Here is a 19,817-nt window from a genome sequence, read left to right as displayed (position 1 = left end):
TAGCCAATGTGCGGGGGCGCTGGTTGGTCGGCCCAATTGAGGTAGTATGTACATGAATGTATAGTTAAAGGGACTATGCGTATATGATTAACAGAGAGTAGCAGCAGCGTAAAAGAGGGGTTGGGGGGGGGGACACAATGCAAATAGTCCGGGTAGCCATTTGATTACCTGTTCAGAAGTCTTATGGAGTCTTACTACAGAGTTCTGGAAGAGGGTGCCACTAACTATTGTATAACATCCTCCAGGATCTGAAATGATCTGTGAGGGTGAAAACTGTACTAGTTTGTGAATCACAAAATTGATGTTCCCCTGGCTTTGCCGTTAAAATTAGAATGCAAAACCTGTCCAACCCATGCTTTACACAATCTAGTCGTGGTTAATATCTAGGGAACTAGGCCTGTTTAATCATCACTGATTAAACAGCCATCGACCATATCACTGTATAAGCCATGGTTATTTTGTCCTTGTCTAAATGTGTACACTCAAGTCAAAGCCATCCCAGCTGTCTACAGGTAACAACATACTGTATGATAGATCAGTCTAGTTCGTATTTGAAATGGGGAGAAATCTGAAGAGAACAGCTTTTCAGGCCCAGTTTGTGCCTGTGGGTACAGGTGAAAGGAGAGCTAGTTTTGTAAAGGTACAGAGAGGGTAGAGAGTGCACAGAAAAAGAAAGAGAGAGAGAGAATAAAAAGAGGTACAGGAAGCAAAAGTTAGGTATATTCACAATGTTTCACCATGTCCAACTCAGTTCATGTAATTATTCCACGAAATATGAGTATGTTAAAGGCCTCATTCTTACCTGTTACTGTGTTAGATGTCTATCAGTTGTAACATAGTCGAGCAGTATAGCATGGTGTCTTAGCATAGATTTAGGTCATTCACGGGCCCAATACACATGGGACATGAGGTGGGAGGAGCTAAACTGACACAAATAGGAAAGTCTCTCCCTCCCTCCCTCCCTCCCTCCCTATGCGGCTAACACCTATCACATTAGCCACCCTCAACATCTGTTAGTGGATTTAACTGTTCCATTCATTTTTCCAGGATGCACGTTTCTGAGGTGGTTTCTGACTTGCGTTTCTTCTCTGCAGGATCTCACCAAGTGGAAAAACCGTCGCAAGAGCTTCAACTCTGATATTGTGAAGAAGAAAGAGGAGAGGGAGCAGACCACAGCGAGCAGCGGAATAGGGAGCCGCGGTTTCCAGAATTCCAATTGGAGGTAATAGAGTGACAGGTAGACACCAGGGACAATGATTTAATTTGGGCACTCTACGGAAAACAATTTGCAAGGGAAAATTATAATGGGGCTTTCTTACTGGACATGTCCAGTTGATCCCTACATATCCACGTAGTCCCTGCCTGTTCTTCCGTTTGGTGCCCGATGAACATGAGGGGATGAGCTCATGAAATATGGCCTGATTGAATGTAAGACTTAAAAAAGGAATCTATGATTGATGGATTGATGAAAGTACTGTATCTGCTAGACTAGACATCCTCAAATACAAATCCTACATGTGTTCTAGTTATTATGTGCTCTATATTCTATACAGTTACCAAAGGGCATTTGGGCTAGCCATGCTCCTACAAGGTATAAATCATTATTTTTGTACAGAGAATTAGAAACATACAGTGCCTTCAGAAAGTATTCAGACCCCTTGATTTTTCCCCACATTTTGTTGCATTACAGCCTTATTCTTTGTCATTATGGGGTTTTGTGTGTAGATTGCTGAGGATTTTTTTTAAATCCGTAAATGTTGAAAAAGTCAAGGGGTCTGAATAGTTTCTGAAGGCATTGTATAATCGTTTATTGGTTGAATATGTTTTACCCTGTTTTAAAGTATTTCATCATCAGAATTCTAATCAGTATTTTTAGATGTGTTTTCACTGTCACTCAAAACTGTCCTGTTACTGTATAAGTACTTACTACACCAACAAACACCGGTTGATGACAACTCAGGCACAAATACAGGGCCATGCAAACTTTTGTGTTTTTACAGACTTTTGTTGAAACGTTTGCCCTGAGAGAAAGTGACCTGAGACTGTGTTAATGAATGAACAGTAATTGTCTCTCTACAAAGCGTTGTGTGAAAGTGTAATCTAATCGTGGCTTAAATCCTACCTCACCTCTTTTTTTTGTTCTTTCAAACTTCTCTTTCCCTCCCCCTTTCACCTTTCCTCAATCCTTTTCTCATTCTGCCCTCTCCTTTTATCCCCTTCCACCTTTTACTTTTTCCTCTGGCTTTCCCATCCTCCCTTGCCTCTTCACCTCCTTTCCTCGGCTCCTTTCTCTCTTTCACCCATCCTATCTTACTTTTACCCTGCCCTCCTCTCTCTCTCTCTCTCTCTTTCAATCGCTTACATAACACCTTTTAATCTCTTTCCCCTCTCTCTTTCACCTCCCTTCCCTTCCATCCCTCTCTCCCCTCACCCTCCTCTCTCTCCCTCCCTCTCTCTCTCTACTTCACCACCCTCCCTCTCTTCTCCATCCCCACAGCTCCATTGGCAGTCGCCTCAACTCCCTCGCCTCTCTGGACCAGGACGTGTTTGAAGACTCCGCCCCGGTCCTCCGCACCCTCCCTCCGAGGAGCTACACCTTCGACAACCACTACACCCCTCTTGACCGCCTCAGATCCACTAGCTCCTCCATGCTCCCCCCAAGGGAGGAGGCGTGCGCTGCCACCACGGCAACCAACAGGGCTGTCTCGCCTTCTAGGGGCAACATGAGTGACAGTATCGACAGTCCCTTCGGTTCTGGCAGCGACATCACTACCACTGTGGGTCGCACCTCCAACTACAACCCCTACGTTCCAGCCCCGAATCCTTCAGAGAGAGCCCCAAGCCTGGCTTCATGGTACACCAGTGAAGCCAAGACAGAGGAGACCTTCAGCACCACCACCACCCCCAGCCTACTACCCAAAGCTCACGAGCCCAGTCGCCCATGGGTGGGGAAGGTGTCTGAAGAAGTGACCCCATCCACTGCTGGTGGCTCTCTGTACATACAACAGCCACAGTACAACTCGGTGGTGATGGACCCACAGCCCATGCCTCCTGGTGTGTCTCGGGTTTCTGCCTCTCTCCCCAGGAGCTACATGAGATCGGACAGCGCTCGGCTCAACTCTGTCGTCATGCCAAGGCCCTTCGGGAGTCAGTCTACAAGCGTCGCATCACTGCCACCCGCCTACACAGTGAGTCCCATAGTATACAGTAATATTACCACACTTTCCAGTTCTGTCTGTGTGTGTAGTTGTTTGTTTCCTCAGGACTGCTTTCTGCAGAAACTGCTTTTAGTAGACTGGAGGATTTGGGTGAGGTACTTCAATGGCTGTGGGTTATGTTCATTAGGGCACGCAACGTTTTTGAAACTTTTACAACTAAACATTTAAATGAATGTTTCTTAATAGACAAGTCCAGAGAATCGCTACCTGTTCCAGTCCATTTTCCTTTATTTGTTACATAATGAACAGGACCTAAGACCTGTAGGAATGTTGTATTGTGTCGGTCGCAGTGTAGTCTATTTCTAGTGTAGTAGTTGCTCACACGCCTAATTTGTTTTATCTGTCAGTGAATAATGAATGAAGCTTTTTTGAACTATGTGACCATTTACTTAGCAAAGCTGCTGTTTCCAGCCTTGTCACTCTATTACCTTCACTTTCGCTGTGTTAGCAGTTGATGTTATTCTTGAATAACACAGACCCCAAAGTAAATCAAGGGGAGAAAAATATATTTATTCAAAAATAATAAATAATTGTTGTTATGCTGGGAAGTAGATGGTCATTCTTCCCTGTTCTCAATATCTTCTCCTCAGAACAAAGCGACATGATCTAATTTATAACCCAACTCTAGCCTGTGGTTGACCAATTAGAATTCCTCGCAATAAAACTGCGCCAATGGCCAAATACCAAGTATCCTGTTTCAGGCCTAATGTATAGACAATTCGGACCAATGAGAACTTGCCACATGTAGCTATGAGTTCTAGACTGAAATTCCTCCTGTGTCTCTGTCCCATTAATCGGGGCGGCAGGGTAGCCTAGTGGTTAGAGCGTTGGAGTAGTTACCGGAAGGTTGCAAGTTCAAACCCCCGAGCTGACAAGGTACAAATCTGTCGTTCTGCCCCTGAACAGGCAGTTAACCCACTGTTCCCAGGCTGTCATTGAAAATAAGCACGTGTTCTTAACTGACTTGCCTGGTTAAATAAAGGTTAAAAAAATATATAAAAAATAAAAATTCCATATTACAGAAAAACATTGATTGTTAATTACCTTTCATCCTCTGCGTTGTGTATTTATCTGAAAATATTCGTACAGCTTTTACGAAGGCGTGTAGTATAGCATCAGAAGAATATCATTAGTAGGGCATTTTGATATAAAACAGTTTGGGTGATTATTTGAGTGTTAGTATTCTCGGTAACCCAGAACATAGAGGCAGATGCTCGATTAGGTTATAGGGGAGATGGAAGATACGAGATATGAACGAGATATCATCAAAGATGCAAACACCTGTGAAATCGGGATTTGTCCAAATGATCAGTGACGAAGAAATCTGGACACCGGAACAAAGTTCCTCATTAGTCTTTGCATCCCACAGTTTGTGGGATACCATCCTATGTTACGTGCATCTGTCTACCAGCGAATAACTTGTGTCATGAACTTGTTCAGACAAGATCTCTTTAAGTTATTTAGCATCAACACATTGGAGCTAGCAACAATTCTAACTAGTATTAGTATATTGTACATTAAGCTTGAGAGACCTCCAGACAGTGTTGTCCAAATAGTTACTTTACATCTCTGTCTCTATAGAGTTTGATACAATAGTAATAATGAAAAAACTATTGGCTCATGACTTTGATCATTTTATAATTGTCCCTCGCGATGAAATCGGTGAGGGGACTATGGATCTGTGTCCTCTGTAGGTACATCACACATGATACCTCAGACACCACTGGCCTGATTTTGATGAAATGATGTGTCTTGCCATAGAGATCCTGCATTTTCAAAATTACACTGACTGGCCAGATGATGCCGCTATAACAAGCGTTTGAAAGGCCAAGCGTCTGACCCCGTTAGACCTAAAGTAATTTAGAATGAAAGTTATTCCTCTGGCACCAAATGACCGATCTGCACAAAACTTGATATGTGGGATCTGGGAACAAAGGTCTCTCAAGCAATATGTTTCATAACAACGCTATTGACCAATAAACATTCACTTGGGTGTAGTCTGGTACATAAATGTGAATAAATTAGTCAAGGATATTTGTATTGTGACAAGATGTGGTACACATGTTGCAAACACTATAAAGACTCAGAATGTACAAGAACATTCCTATCAACCACACTGTGGCACTATAACTGGCACATGTTTATCTCTCTTGATCTGTTTGACTCAGTCATGAAATATGACACATGCTCAGGGATATGACTCTAACTAACCCACACGATATCTCCGACACCACTGGCCAGATTTTGACAAAACATTGGTGAATGATGCATTAGAGCTCCGGCATTTCCAAAACTACCTTGATTGGCGCTGCGTCATTCGTGCGGGACGACATGTTTACTGATGGCCTGTTATGACTTTGATTATTATTTGCTCACAACTTTTAAATATACTAACAAAGTACATTTAACAATGTAAAAATAGGCTAACTTTTAACCATATAAATATACAGTGCATTCGGAAAGTATTCAGACCCCTTAACTTTTTCCACATTTTGTTACATTAGAGCCTTAATCTAAATTGGATTAAATAAAAACAAATGATCATCAATCTACACAAAATACCCCATAAAGACAAAGCAAAAATAGGTTTTTAGAAATGTTTACAAAAAATATATATATATATATACCTTATTTACCTAAGTATTCAGACCCTTTGCTGGAGCCTCAAAATTGAGCTCAGGTGCATCCTGTTTCCATTGATCATCCTTGAGATGTCCACCTGATGTAAATTCAAATGATTGGACACGATTTGGAAAGGCACACCTGTCAATATAAGGTCCCACAGTTGACAGTGTATGTCAGAATAAAAACCAAGCCATGAGGTTGAAGGAATTGTCCGTAGAGCTCCGAGGCAGGATTGTATCGGGAAAGGGTACCGAAACATTGGCATTGAAGGTCCCCAAGAACAAAGTGGCCTCCGTCATTCTTAAATGGAAGAAGTTTGAGACCATCAAGACTCTTCCTAGAGCTGGCTGCCCGGCCAAACTGAGCAATTGGGGGAGAAGGGCCTTGTTCAGGGAGGTGACTATGAACCCGATGGTCACTCAGACAGAGCTCTTGAGTTCCTCTGTGGAAATGGGAGAACCTTCCAGAAGGACAACCACCTCTGCAGCACTCCACCAATCAGGCCTTTATACTAGAGTGGCCAGACGGAAGCCACTCCTCATTAAAAGGCACGTGACAGCCTGCTTGGAGTTTGCCAAAAGGCACATAAAGGGCTCTCAGACAATGAGAAACAAGATTATCTGGTCTGATAAAACCAAGATTTAACTCTTTGACCTGAATGCCAGGCATCACGTCTGGAGGCACCGCTCATCACCTGGCCAATACCATCCCTACGGCAAAGCATGGTGGTGGCAGCATCATGCTGTGGGGATGTTTTTCAATGGCAGGGACTGGGAGACTAGTCAGGATTGAGGGAAAGATGAACGGAGCAAAGTACAGAGAGATCCTTGATGAAAACCTGTTCCAGAATGCTCAGGACCTCAAACTGGGATGAAGGTTCACCTTCCAACAGGACAATTTGTAAACATTTTAAAACATTTTATTATGGAGTATTGTATGTAGATTGATGGGGGGGAAACTATTTAATCAATTTTAGAATAAGGCTGTTACAAAATGTGGAAAAAGTGAAAGGGTCTGAATACTTTCCGAATGCACTGTAGGCTCCTCTGATGGCTGACTCTCAGAAAAGTGTGAACGGAGAGACGGATTTCACCAAGAAGCTGTCGGCCCCCAGCCGCTATATCCAGGTCATGACCTCTGAGGATAAGGCGCACTCCCTCTCCAGCTCTGCCCACAGCAGTGGAGAAGAAGAAGAAGAAGAAAAGACCCAGAAAGTGGCCTACACAGCCCCAGTCAGTCCGTTACCTATAAAAGACACTAACCAGGTAGGTTTAGATTTTGGTTATTAGGCAGATTAGACTTTTTCAGGGCACATTTGCAGTATTCCAGAGCTGAAGCCAAAAATAGCACATAGTAATAAGGACATCACATGTAAAAACCAATTTGTTAAAGAAATGTTGGAATGTAAGTAGCAGTCACAGTACTGGAGCGAGTGAGCGAGCATACTATACTATGTGCATACTATACTATGCAGCTAGTGCTACATACAGTAGGAGATACAGTAGGATTGATGCTTCCCATTGTCAGAGAGCAACTAATAATTCATAGTGAAGAACAAATGTTATTCTTTCCCTGGCTTTGGAACACAACCTGGCATTCTTAATGTGTGTGTGTGTGTGTGTTGTGTAGGAGAGCTACGCTGACATGCGGATCAGTCTCAACCAGAAGCCCAACAGCAGTCGAGACTTTGGCTTCCAGACAGAGTGGGACTCCACTGGAGCACACGTCACCTCCATCCAACCAGGTAAACACATACATACACACACACACACATTTAGCACAAAGCACACACATTTAGCATGGTTTACACAAACAAAGAGTAACAACTGAACCAACTGTCTGATTGTAAACCGGGTATATACAGCATGTTGGAGGATAGAGAAGGAAGAATGAGCACAGAGTTATGGCAATTAATGTAATGGTATCAAACACTTGGGAACCATGTTTAATGTGTTTGATATCGTTCCAGTCTAGCCTTAACAATGAGCGCATCATTTTATTTAAAGTGACACCAGCCTCCACTGGCACAGCAGGCTCATCTCTCATTTCAGTGAGAAAGTTTTAAAGGTTGTTTATTTAAGCAATGGTCAATATGTGAGACACTGGGAATAAAACTGCAGTTCCTTGGTTAGATTTGATTAGTGGACAATGGCTTCACTCCCTTTTGTTCAAAAAACCATTCATAATTCACACAGAAGAGTTAATACCATTCCACTGCTAACCCTGCACCAGTAGCTGGAGGTCCATGAGTTTGATGTGTTTGATACCATTAATATGATTCTATTCCAGCCATTACAATGAGTCCGTCCTCCAATTTCTGCCTCTGCTGGCCACCACACATAGTGCCAGATACCTTAGTACAGTGCCAATAGACTGTGAAATAGTGAAATACATGTAGTTAAACTAGTAATTTAACTACAGTTTGCAGTAGCTTGTTGGTAGTTTAATTAAATTCATATATGGGTAGTGTTTTTAGTAGTTAATTACTATTGTGCCATGTCGTGGTGAAACTAACTACTGCAACTACACTTTTTTTTGCAAAAAAAGTAGGCAAGAAGTTTCATACATTTTTGACATCAGACCTTCCTAATTTACACTTCAAATCAAACATTATGTTAACAGTTGACTCCAGAGTGATCTGTTCTTGCAAATTTGTAGTCTCTGATATTTCAGATTTAGATATTAGTATTTATCACAAAGTAGTTTAGTTCAGTAAACTATATGTTTCTTAAGGGTAGCTTTAGTTCAGTAAACTATATGTTTCTTAAGGGTAGCTTTAGTTCAGTAAATTATATGTTTCTTAAGGGAGCTTTAGTTCAGTAAACTATATGTTCCTAAAGGGTAGCTTTAGTTCAGTAAACTATATGTTTCTTAAGTGTAGCTTTAGTTCAGTAAACTATATGTTTCTTAAGGGTAGCTTTAGTTCAGTAAACTGTATGTTTCTTAAGTGTAGCTTTAGTTCAGTAAACTGTATGTTTCTTAAGGGTAGCTTTAGTGTAGCTTAACTTCTTCCAGTGGGAAGTAATTGGTAGCTTGGTAAACTATATTACATACAATTACAATTAAAAAAGAAGAGTTATGTAAAGGAAAGACACCAAGAGACTGCAAAATATACTATTTATGCACTATTTATACATACATTTTCATATACATTTTCATATTCAGTCCAGTTAAATTAGATAAGGAGGAGAGGCGCTGTGATACAGTATGTTTTTTAACAGTTTTTTTTGCTAAACTTGCTTTTTGCCTGAGTAACCTCTGGTGGCAGCGCATTCCATGATGATGTGACTCTATACATAACTAAGCAATGCATTAAATCTCTTTTTGGTTTGGGTACCGTGAAGAAACCCATAGTGGCGTGTCTGGTGTATTTTGAAGTGTATGCAAATACAAGTGGCTAGGCATTTTCAACACACTAATGTTTCTTAAAATGACTAGAAGATAAGTAGTCAGTAGCAGATCATGTGCCCGGCCTTATGTAGGGTAGCCTCTATTCAGGTCAGATTTGCTGGGGTTGTCTCTCTCTAGCCTATACTGTATGTACTAGGGGAGTACCTGATACCTATTATCATTCCACCCCTGACTTTTCAGTAGTCCAGTTCTTTCTCATCAATGTAAATGAGGGAAGGAGACAAGAAGCTGAAGCCACTTTAAAAAGTTGAGATGCCTTGTCCTATCTCTGTATCTCTCTATTGTAACAGTTTAAATGTATCTTGACTGGTCTACATCACTTCTGTGACACCTGTCTTGCCCTCTTTATTACTCACTCCAATGCCTTCTCTGCCCCTACATCTGAGACCCAATTCCCTCTCTACATATCTATCTCACCCTCTGTGCACTCTACACTCTATATCTGACCACTGTTCCTTCCTTCTGTTCCTTCTTTACCCTCTCTATCTGACCTCGCTGCCCCTCTCTGTGCCCCGCAGGCAGCCCAGCCGAGCTGTGCCAACTGCAGGTGGGCGACGAGGTGATGTCGGTGAGCGGGCAAAGGGTGGCAGAGATGAGCTACAGCAAGTGGAAGAGCAGCACAGAGCAAGCTCTGCAGCAGGGAAGCCTTACCATGGACATACGCCGTCACGGCAGGAACAGTGAGTAGACGACTAGAAAGAGAGAATGTGTGTGTTGTTACAGAGTATTTGTAGAATGTCAGTGTTATTTATGTTTGCTGTTTTGGTAAACTATTGCGACATGTTAAACTGGTCAGTAAATTTTTCTGGTATCATGGCTCAATTATTTAATGGCAGTTTAATGATAATTTCCTTCGTTTTCTAGTCCTCTGTTCTGGGATAACCCTTTAGTTAGTGATATGTGTGCCCAGTTTTGTCTATCTTCCTTGTCTGTAGTTTCCCCGTCTCTGCTTGCCTGTCTCTCTGTCTGTCTCTCACTTTCTGTATGCTTGTGTTTCTATACTTCTGTTTCTCCTTCTATGTCTGTCTGTCTGTCTGCCTGACAGTCTGTGTTTCTGAATCTTTATCTCTGTCTCTGTCTGTTTCTGTCTCCCTCTGTTCTCCTTTGTGCATTCCTTATGTGGTGTCTACCTTGTGGAGAACTAACTATACTCAGGCACAAGATCCTACAGGTCTGAACTTGGTCTTTTGGCTCTGTACTCCAGCACTGGATTTGAAATGATACAATGAGTATGAGGTTAAAGTGCAGACTGTCAGCTTTAATTTGAGGTTATTTTCATCCATATCAGGTACACCGTTTAGAAATTGCAACTCTTTGTACCTTGTCTCCCTATTTTAGGGGACCAAAAGTATTGGGTTCAAATTTACTTGTGTATTAAAGTAATAACAAGTTAAGTATTTGGTCTCATTTTCATAGCACGCAATGACTACATCAAGCTTTTGACTCTACAAATTTGTTGGACGCATTTTCTATTTGTTTTTGTTGTGTTTCAGATTATTTTCTGTTTAATAGAAATTAATAGTAAATAATATATTGTGTCATTTTGACTCTACATTAAGGTGGATGCCTTCACGATTATGGATCATCCTGAATAATAATGAGTGAGAAAGTTACAGATGCACAAATATCATACCCCTAAGATGTGCTAACCTCTAATCATTACAATAAGGCAAGGTGTCACACTGGTATAAAGGATTTTGGAGATAGGCGCAGGAATACAAATTAGAGGTTTTTAATACACCCAAAACAAAACATGTATACAAAAACACACAAAATAATCTGGAACAACCAAAGTAAACTGCAAATACATCCAACAAATTGGTAGAGTCACAAGCTTGATGTAGTCACTATGTCACGCACGTCGTCAGGGAAATGACCGGACTAATGTGTAGCGTGGTAAGCGTACATTTTTCTTTATTAAGAATGTCGCCAACAAAACAAGAAACAACCGTGACGCTTACTAGGGCTATACAGGCCACTAACAAAGACAACTACCCACAACGAAAGTGGCAAAACAGGCTGCCTAAGTATGATTCCCAATCAGAGACAACGATAGACAGCTGCCTCTGATTGAGAACCACACTCGGCCAAACACACAGAAATACAAAACATAGAATGCCCACCCCACATCACACCCTGACCTAACCAAATAGAGAAATAAAACGTCTCTCTAAGGTCAGGGCGTGACACATTAAGTTTTATATGAAACCAAATACTTAACCTTTTACGAATTTAATACACAGATATGTGTGTTTGTCCCAAAACGTTTGTGTAATGTGCTGTTATGTCTAAACGGGTTAACCCGATATGGATGAAAATACCATCAAATTAAAGCTGATGGTCTGCACTTTAACCTCACAGTTATTATATAACAATCCAAAAATGTAATTGTCACAGTACTTTTGGAGCTCACTGTATGTTTTCACCAACAGGTTTACACATCCTACTATATCACAATTATACCACCAAAACATCAGTCATTGTATTGATTTGTGTGATCTGTTGAATGTGCAATGCATATCAAAATAGATGCTTTTGTAGGAGAGAGTGTAAACCTGTTGGTAAAGCTAGGGTTTGTAGATTGTGCATGGAAGGTGGTTTCTCTGTTATCCCTGCTGTTCTTTAGAATGACACCATAACAACAACCTTATTTTCCCTTCCAAGTGGTAGCGTACAGTACCAGTCAAAAGTTACATATTCAAGGGTTTTCTTTATTTTTACTATTTTCTACAATTGTAGAATAACAGTGAAGACATCAAAACTATGAAATAACACAAATGGAATCATGAAGTAAAAAAGTGTTAAACAAATCTAAATATATTTTAGATTCTTCAAAGGAGCCACCATTTGCCTTGACAGCTTTGCACACTGTTGGCATTCTCTAAACCAGCTTCACCTGGGATCCTTTTCCAACAGTGTTGAAGGAGTTGCCACATATGCTGAGTACTTTTTCTCATCCCAAACCATCTCAATTGGGTTGAGGACGATTGTGGAGGCCAGGTCATCTGATGCTGTACTCCATTACTCTCCTTCTTGGTCAAATCGCCCTTACACAGCCTGGAAGTGTGCTGGGTCATTGTCCTGTTGAAAACAAATGATAGTCCCACTAAGCGCAAACCAGATGGGATGGCGTATCGCTGCAGAATGCTGTGGTAGCCATGCTGGTAAAGTGTGCCTTGAATTCTAAATAAATCACTGACAGTGTCTCCAGCAAAGCACCCCCATACCATCACATCTCCTCCTACATGCTTCACAGTAGGAACCACACATACAGTGGGGAGAACAAATATTTGATAAACTGCCGATTTTGCAGGTTTTCCTACTTACAAAGCATGTAGAGGTCTGTAATTTGTATCATAGGTACACTTCAACTGTGAGAGACGGAATCTAAAACAAAAATACAGAAAATCACATTGTATGATTTTTAAGTAATGAATTTGCATTTTATTGCATGACATAAGTATTTGATACATCAGAAAAGCAGAACTTAATATTTGGTACAGAATCCTTTGTTTGCAATTACAGAGATCATACGTTTCATGTAGTTCTTGACCAGGTTTGCACACACTGCAGCAGGGATTTTGGCCCACTCCTCCATACAGACCTTCTCCAGATCCTTCAGGTTTCGGGTCTGTCGCTGGGCAATACGGACTTTCAGCTCCCTCCAAAGATTGTCTACTGGGTTCAGGTCTGGAGACTGGCTAGGCCACTCCAGGACCTTGAGATGCTTCTTACGGAGCCACTCCTTAGTTGCCCGGCTGTGTGTTTCGGGTCGTTGTCATGCTGGAAGACCCAGCCACGACCCATCTTCAATGCTCTTACTGATGGAAGGAGGTTGTTGGACAAGATCTCGCGATACATGGTCCCATCCATCCTCCCCTCAATGCGGTGCAGTCGTCCTGTCCCCTTTGCAGAAAAGCATCCCCAAAGCATGACGTTTCCACCTCCATGCTTCACGGTTGGGATAGTGTTCTTGGGGTTGTACTCATCCTTCTTCTTCCTCCAAACATGGCGAGTGGAGTTTAGACCAAAAAGCTCTATTTTTGTCTCATCAGACCACATGACCTTCTCCCATTCCTCCAGATGGTCATTGGCAAACTTCAGACGGGCCTGGACATGCGCTGGCTTGAGCAAGGGGACCTTGCGTGCGCTGCAGGATTTTAATCCATGACGGCATGTTACTAATGGTTTTCTTTGAGACTGTGGTCCCAGATCTCTTCAGGTCATTGACCAGGTCCTGCCGTGTAGTTCTGGGCTGATCCCTCACCTTCCTCATGATCATTGATGCCCCACAAGATGAGATCATGCACGGAGCCCCAGACCGAGGGTGATTGACCGTCATCTTGAACTTCTTCCATTTTCTAATAATTGCGCCAACAGTTTTTGCCTTCTCACCAAGCTGCTTGCCTATTGTCCTGTAGCCCATCCCAGCCTTGTACAGGTCTACAATTTTATCCCTGATGTCCTTACATAGCTCTCTGGTTTTGGCCATTGTGGAGAGGTTGGAGTCTGTTTGATTGAGTGTGTGGACAGGTGTCTTTTATACAGGTAATGAGTTCAAACAGGTGCAGTTAATACAGGTAAAATCGGCAGTGTATCAAATACTTGTTCTCCCCACTCTATGGAGATCATCCGTTCACATACTCTGCATCTCACAAAGGCACGGCGGTTGGAACCAAACATCTCAAATTTGGACTCATCAGACCAAAGGCCAGATTTCCACTGGTCTAATGTCCATTGCTCGTGTTTCTTGGCCCAAGCAATTCTCTTATTATTATTGGTGTCCTTTAGTAGTGGTTTCTTTGCAGCAATTTGACCATGAAGGCCTGATTCACGTAGTCTCCTCTGAACAGTTGATGTTGAAATGTGTCTCTTACTTGAACTCTGTGAAGCATTTATTTGGGTTGCAATCTGAGATGCAGTTAACTCTAATGAATATATCCTCTGCAGCAGAGGTAATTCTGAGTCTTCCTTCCCTGTGGGGGTCCTTATGAGAGCCAGTTTCATCATAGCGCTTAATGGTTTTTGCGAATGCACTTGAAGAAACTTTCAAAAATCTTGAAATTTTCTAGAGTGACTGGCCTTCATGTCTTAAAGTAATGATGGACTGTCATTTCTCTTTGCCTATTTGAGCTGTTCTTGCTATAATATGTACTTGGTATTTTACCAAATAGGGCTATCTTCTGTATACCACCTCTACCTTGTCCCAACACAACTGATTGGTTCGAGCGGATTAAGGAGTAAAGAAAAATAATTAATTTTACCAAGGCACACCTGTTAGTTGAAATGCATTCAAGGTGACTACCTCATGAATCTGGTTGAGAGAATGCCAAGACTGAATGCATATCTCTTATCCATAGATTTGATGTCTTTACTATTATTATACCTTGCAGAAAATACTGTAAGTACTCTGTGTACTATAGTTGTATAGTAGTACTTATCCTAAGTACTAGTATCTCTTACACATACATTTTCTCTCTCACACTTACATTTTCTCTCTCTCACACACACACACACACACACACACACACACACACACACACACACACACACACACACACACACACACACACACACACACACACACACACACACACACACACACACACACACACAAATTGTTGTTGTTTTTTTATCTTTGCCATTGACACACGTCTACGACGTTCAGACTGGGACAGAGACCTACCTTCCCTGCCGTTTAAAAGCCATAAGACCATCAATCTCACCAGTATGGATCATCATCCAACAGTTATAGGTTTCCCCAACACAACCACCATTAACGCAACCACCAGCTTGGATTTCACCTCTCGGGGATCCATGGAAACCACCAAGAAGGTCACTACCCAACCAATCATTGTGAGTTTTACAGGAAGACCTCGTGGTGTTGATAATGTTCAAATGTTTATTATTAGCTATTTGCTATGTTACTCACAAATACCCAAGTAAACTTGATATATCACAAATCTGCAAACATGTTGTGACAAGGTTGGTAAGAACATTGACATAGGACATCATTGTGAAAAAATGTGTGATTTGTGTTTGTTGCATGTTCACATTGAATCTATATGAATACAATGTACTGATAAAACCCCAGACAGTTCTCAACAGGCTTTTAATTCATCTTGTTGCAGGATGTAGAATCCAATGGAGTGAATGGAGGCTTCCGTGACGAGACAGTGACCGTGAGAAACAAAGGTAAAGAACATAGAGCAGATCTACTAACCAGAGAAGTTATGACTAGCCTTTATTAACAGGAACACGTTTGAGAAAGCAAGGACAACGTTCTCTCTTTGGGACTGTATGTGTTTCTGGTGGTGAATGTGTAATGGTTTTCTTCTGGGGAAAGAGAGGCGGACCAAAACGCAGCGTGGTTACTTGTAAACATCTTTAATAAAGATGAACAATGAACAATCTACAAAACAAGAAATGTGAAAAACCCGAAACAGCCCTATCGGGTGCAATAAACACAGAGACAGGAACAATCACCCACAAAACCCAACACAAAACAGGCTACCTAAATATGGTTCCCAATCAGATACAATGACTAACACCTGCCTCTGATTGAGAACCATATCAGGCCAAACATAGAAATAGACAAACCAGACACACAACATAGAATGCCCACCCAGCTCACGTCCTGACCAACACTAAAACAAGGAAAACACACCCAAATGATGGTCAGAACGTGACAGAATGCCCATTGTTCAATTATGTATAATGATGTACATTTACACATTTTGTTTGCGCATACCACCACATGACTTGATCAGAGTGTGCAGCTGAAAATTGTATGCTGTAAAAACACTTGGTTTGATATTATTGATTAAAACAAAACTGCTATTCATTAACTACAAATACCGAACTTGTTTTTACGTGAATTCCTTGACACGGTTAGCTTTTAACAGCTACAATAGGACCGCTATTTATTTTTGCCGACGTTTCCTGACACCGGCCATATTCAACGGGTGTTGAGTGTTCGTAAATTCAACAGTTGTTCTGCGCTCCCTGGCACACTCAGACAAGAGTGCTCTGAAATCAGAGTAGATGGCAAGACTGAATTTACGAACTCACCCAAAATGGGTACTTGCATAGTGAAGTCTTTTGTTAAGACATATAGCTAGCTACGCCTTACTGCCCTTCATGAATCTGCAGATTGCCAACCAACCAGCCAGCTAATGTTAGCTCCTTAGCTAGGTAAACAATGAACCATAATCACAACTCATGACGTTACTACCCTGCATGAATCTCCAGGTAAATAACCAACCAAGTTTGTGGTAGCTAGCTAACATTAGGCTATAGCTAGCCAAGCAAATGGTTCTTTCTGTCAAAATTAGAAAGGTGTAATATCTGAAAATGTAGCTAGCTAGACTAATCATCATTCACTCATCATTCATGGTTGGATGCATTTCCTGTCGGATGCCAGGGTTGCCCTTAGTTTGAAGATATAATCTAGAGACAGGTGTTTTCTCCCTCTCCTTAGCTATCATACTCTGATTTAAAAACTCAGTCCTCCAGAAAGTGGAGAGCAACACTCATGCAGTTTTAATACACGATCGATCCACAAAAAAGTTGCGTTTAGACAGGATTACCTAGACACACTGACCAGCTCAAATAGACAATCCAAACTCATCTCTCGGCATGTGAAGCCCACTCATTATCTCAGCCAATCATGGCTAGCCGGAAGGTTGCTGACTTTTTCTTTGGCTTAACCAACTAGGCTCGTAATTTAACTATTTTATTAATGTTTACAGATGGTATACAAGTTTTTTTATTAAGGCACATGAAAGTTCACATGTTTGTGAAGGCATTTCTGCCAATAACCACATTTTGATTTTCTTTAAAGTTTACATTCAAGTGGCTCTCCTGTGAAGTAGTGACCCGTGACATACGCCTAGTTTCTTGATGGCTGCTTACCACCATGCTATAGACTACCAAGTGCTAAAAGTCAGTATCTGGATAACATGTGAAATTCTTGATAATGTATGTGACATTAACAGAGAGGCAAACTCATCTCCATCATTCAAATAGTTTTTTATTTATTTATTTATTTTACCAGGCAAGTCAGTTAAGAATAAATTCTTATTTACAATGACTTCCTACCCCGGCCAAACCCTAACCCTGACGAAGCTGGGCCAATTGTGCGCCACCCTATGAGACTCCCAATCACAGCCGGTAGTGACACAGCCTGGAATCAAACCAGGGTCTGTAGTGACTCCTATTTGCAATATTTTCAGTTTAAACCTACTAGAAAGTGTGTGCCCCCAGGCCTGGAGGGAAGCAAAAATCATTCCGCTACCTAAGAATACTAAAGTCCCCTTTACTGGCTCAAATAGACGACCAATCAGCCTGTTCTCAACACTTAGTAAAAAAAAAATTGTGTTTGACCAGATACATTGCTATTTTACAGTAAACAAATTGTCAACAAACTTTCAGACTTTTAGGGAAGGACATTCAACAAGCTCAGCACTTACACAGATGACTGATGATTGGCTTAGAGACATTGATGTTATTTTAGTGCAGCCTTTGACATTTTCGATCATCGTCTGCTGCTGGAAGAAACGTATGTGTTGTGGCTTTACACCACCTGCTACATTGTGGATAAAGAGTTACCTGTCTACCAGAACACATCGGTTGTTATTTAATAGAAGCCTCACCAACATAATCCAGGTAGAATCAGGAATTCCCCTGGGCATCTGTCTAGGTCCCTTACTTTTTTTATTCTTGACTAATGACATGCCACTTTGAGTAAAGCCAGTGTGTTTATGTATGTGGATAACTCAACACTATACATGTCAGCTACTACAAAAACTGAAATGACTGCAACACTTAACAAAGATTTGCAGTTTGTTTCAGAGTGGGGTGGCAAGGAATTAGTTGGTCCTAAATATTTCTAAAACTAAAAGCATTGTATTTGGGGCAAATCTTTCACTAAACCCTAAACCTCAACTAAATCTTGTAATAAATGATGTGGAAATTGTGCAAGTTGAGGTAACTATAAACTGCTTGGCATAACTCTGGTTTGTAAAATGTCATGGTCAAAACATATTGATACAACAGTAGCTAATGTTGGGAGAAGTATGTCCATAATAAAGCGCAGCTCTACCTTCTTAACAGCACTATCAGCAAGGCAGGTCATACAGGCCCGAGTTTTGTCGCATCTGGACAACTATTCAGTCATGTGGTCAGGTGCCAAAAAAAGGGACTTAGGAAAATTGCAAGTGGCTCAGAACAGGGCAGCACGACTAGCCCTTGGATGTACATAGAGAGCTAATATAATAATATGCATGTCAATCTCTCATGGCTCAAAGTGGAAGAGCGATTGACTTGTATTTATGAGAGGTATTGAATGCACCGAGCTGTCTGTATGAACTACTGGCACACAGCTCAGACACCCATGCAGACCCCACAAGACATGCCACAAGAGTTCTCTTCACAGTCTTCAAGTCCAGAACAGACTATGGGAGGCGCACAGTACTACATAGAGCCATGACTACATGGAACTCCACATCAAGTAACTGATGCAAGGAATAAAATTTGATTTAAAAAAACAGATAAAAATACACCTTTTGGATCAGTGGGGACTGTGAAGCAACACGAACATCAAATGCGCCGAATACAACATGTTGACCTTACAGTGAAATGCTTACATGCAAGCCCTTAACCAACAATGCAGTTTTAAGAAAATACAAAAAAAGATTAAAAGATAATAACAAATAATTAAAGATCAGCAGTAAATAACAATAGCGGGGCTGTATATATACAGGGGGTACCGGTACAGAGTCAATGTGTCAATGTGCGGGGGCACCTGTGTCGAGGTAATTGAGGTAATTATGTACATGGAACTAGAGTTATTAAAGTGGCTATGAATAGATAATAGCAGAGAGTAGCAGCAACGTAGGGGGGGCAATGCAAAAACATTACATAGGCACAGACATACATACACACACAAGATAACATACGCACTATACACACATGTACCTTTGGATTTTGTACAGTAGATATGTGGTAGTGGTGGAGGGCACACATTGTGTTGTGAAAACTTTGAATGTATTGTAATGTTTTTAAAATGGTTTAAACTGCCTTAATTTAGCTGGACCCCAGGAAGAGTAGCTGAAGCTAATGGGGATCCATAATTAATACAAATACAAATATGATGATGTACTGTTTCCTTGTAATGTAGGATATGTCTGTGTGAGCATTTTTGGAAAGACCTGGGCAGACCTCACATATGATCAGGACTAGCTCTAGACTTTTGGGGGCCCTATGGGAGACCACCAAGAGGGCAATTTTGACGGTGGGGTGAAAAATGTAGGTTTTTTTCCTGCAAGTCTACACATTTCGCAATCGCGTGTAGATTTTTTGGTGGGGGGACTTTATAAAAAAATGTTATGCAATTCCAATAAATTTTCAAGGGACTGAAATATATTTTTTTCTGTTTTAAAGCTAATTTCTTGCAATTCTACACATTTTGCAATGTTAATATCCGAGTGACAGTGACTAACAAAACAATGCCCTGCGTGCCCGGTTGGTATTCTGCAATGATTAATGCAAGTTTAGATAACT

At 41.2% G+C, this 19,817-nt stretch overlaps 1 protein-coding gene across 11 annotated transcripts in view; it reads left to right on the top strand.

Moving 5' to 3' along the window:
- LOC135519935 (LIM domain only protein 7-like) overlaps window positions 1-19,817 on the top strand; it is a 134,802-nt gene that overhangs the window by 100,496 nt on the left and 14,489 nt on the right. For 10 of the 11 annotated variants that reach the window (XM_064945172.1, XM_064945173.1, XM_064945181.1 and 7 more), the window contains 7 exons: window positions 1,095-1,222; window positions 2,498-3,188; window positions 6,884-7,108; window positions 7,473-7,587; window positions 9,773-9,934; window positions 14,923-15,110; window positions 15,386-15,449. In XM_064945172.1, coding sequence (XP_064801244.1) covers window positions 1,095-1,222; window positions 2,498-3,188; window positions 6,884-7,108; window positions 7,473-7,587; window positions 9,773-9,934; window positions 14,923-15,110; window positions 15,386-15,449 — 1,573 coding nt within the window. The remainder of the gene's footprint in view (window positions 1-1,094; window positions 1,223-2,497; window positions 3,189-6,883; window positions 7,109-7,472; window positions 7,588-9,772; window positions 9,935-14,922; window positions 15,111-15,385; window positions 15,450-19,817) is intronic. The other variant, XM_064945179.1, reaches the window with a different exon arrangement.

Source organism: Oncorhynchus masou, chromosome 29, assembly GCF_036934945.1.
Source record: "Oncorhynchus masou masou isolate Uvic2021 chromosome 29, UVic_Omas_1.1, whole genome shotgun sequence".
Classification (NCBI taxonomy): Eukaryota; Metazoa; Chordata; class Actinopteri; order Salmoniformes; family Salmonidae; genus Oncorhynchus; species Oncorhynchus masou.
Note: the sequence above shows the minus strand (reverse complement) of the source record. Positions and strands in the feature narration are given on the sequence as shown.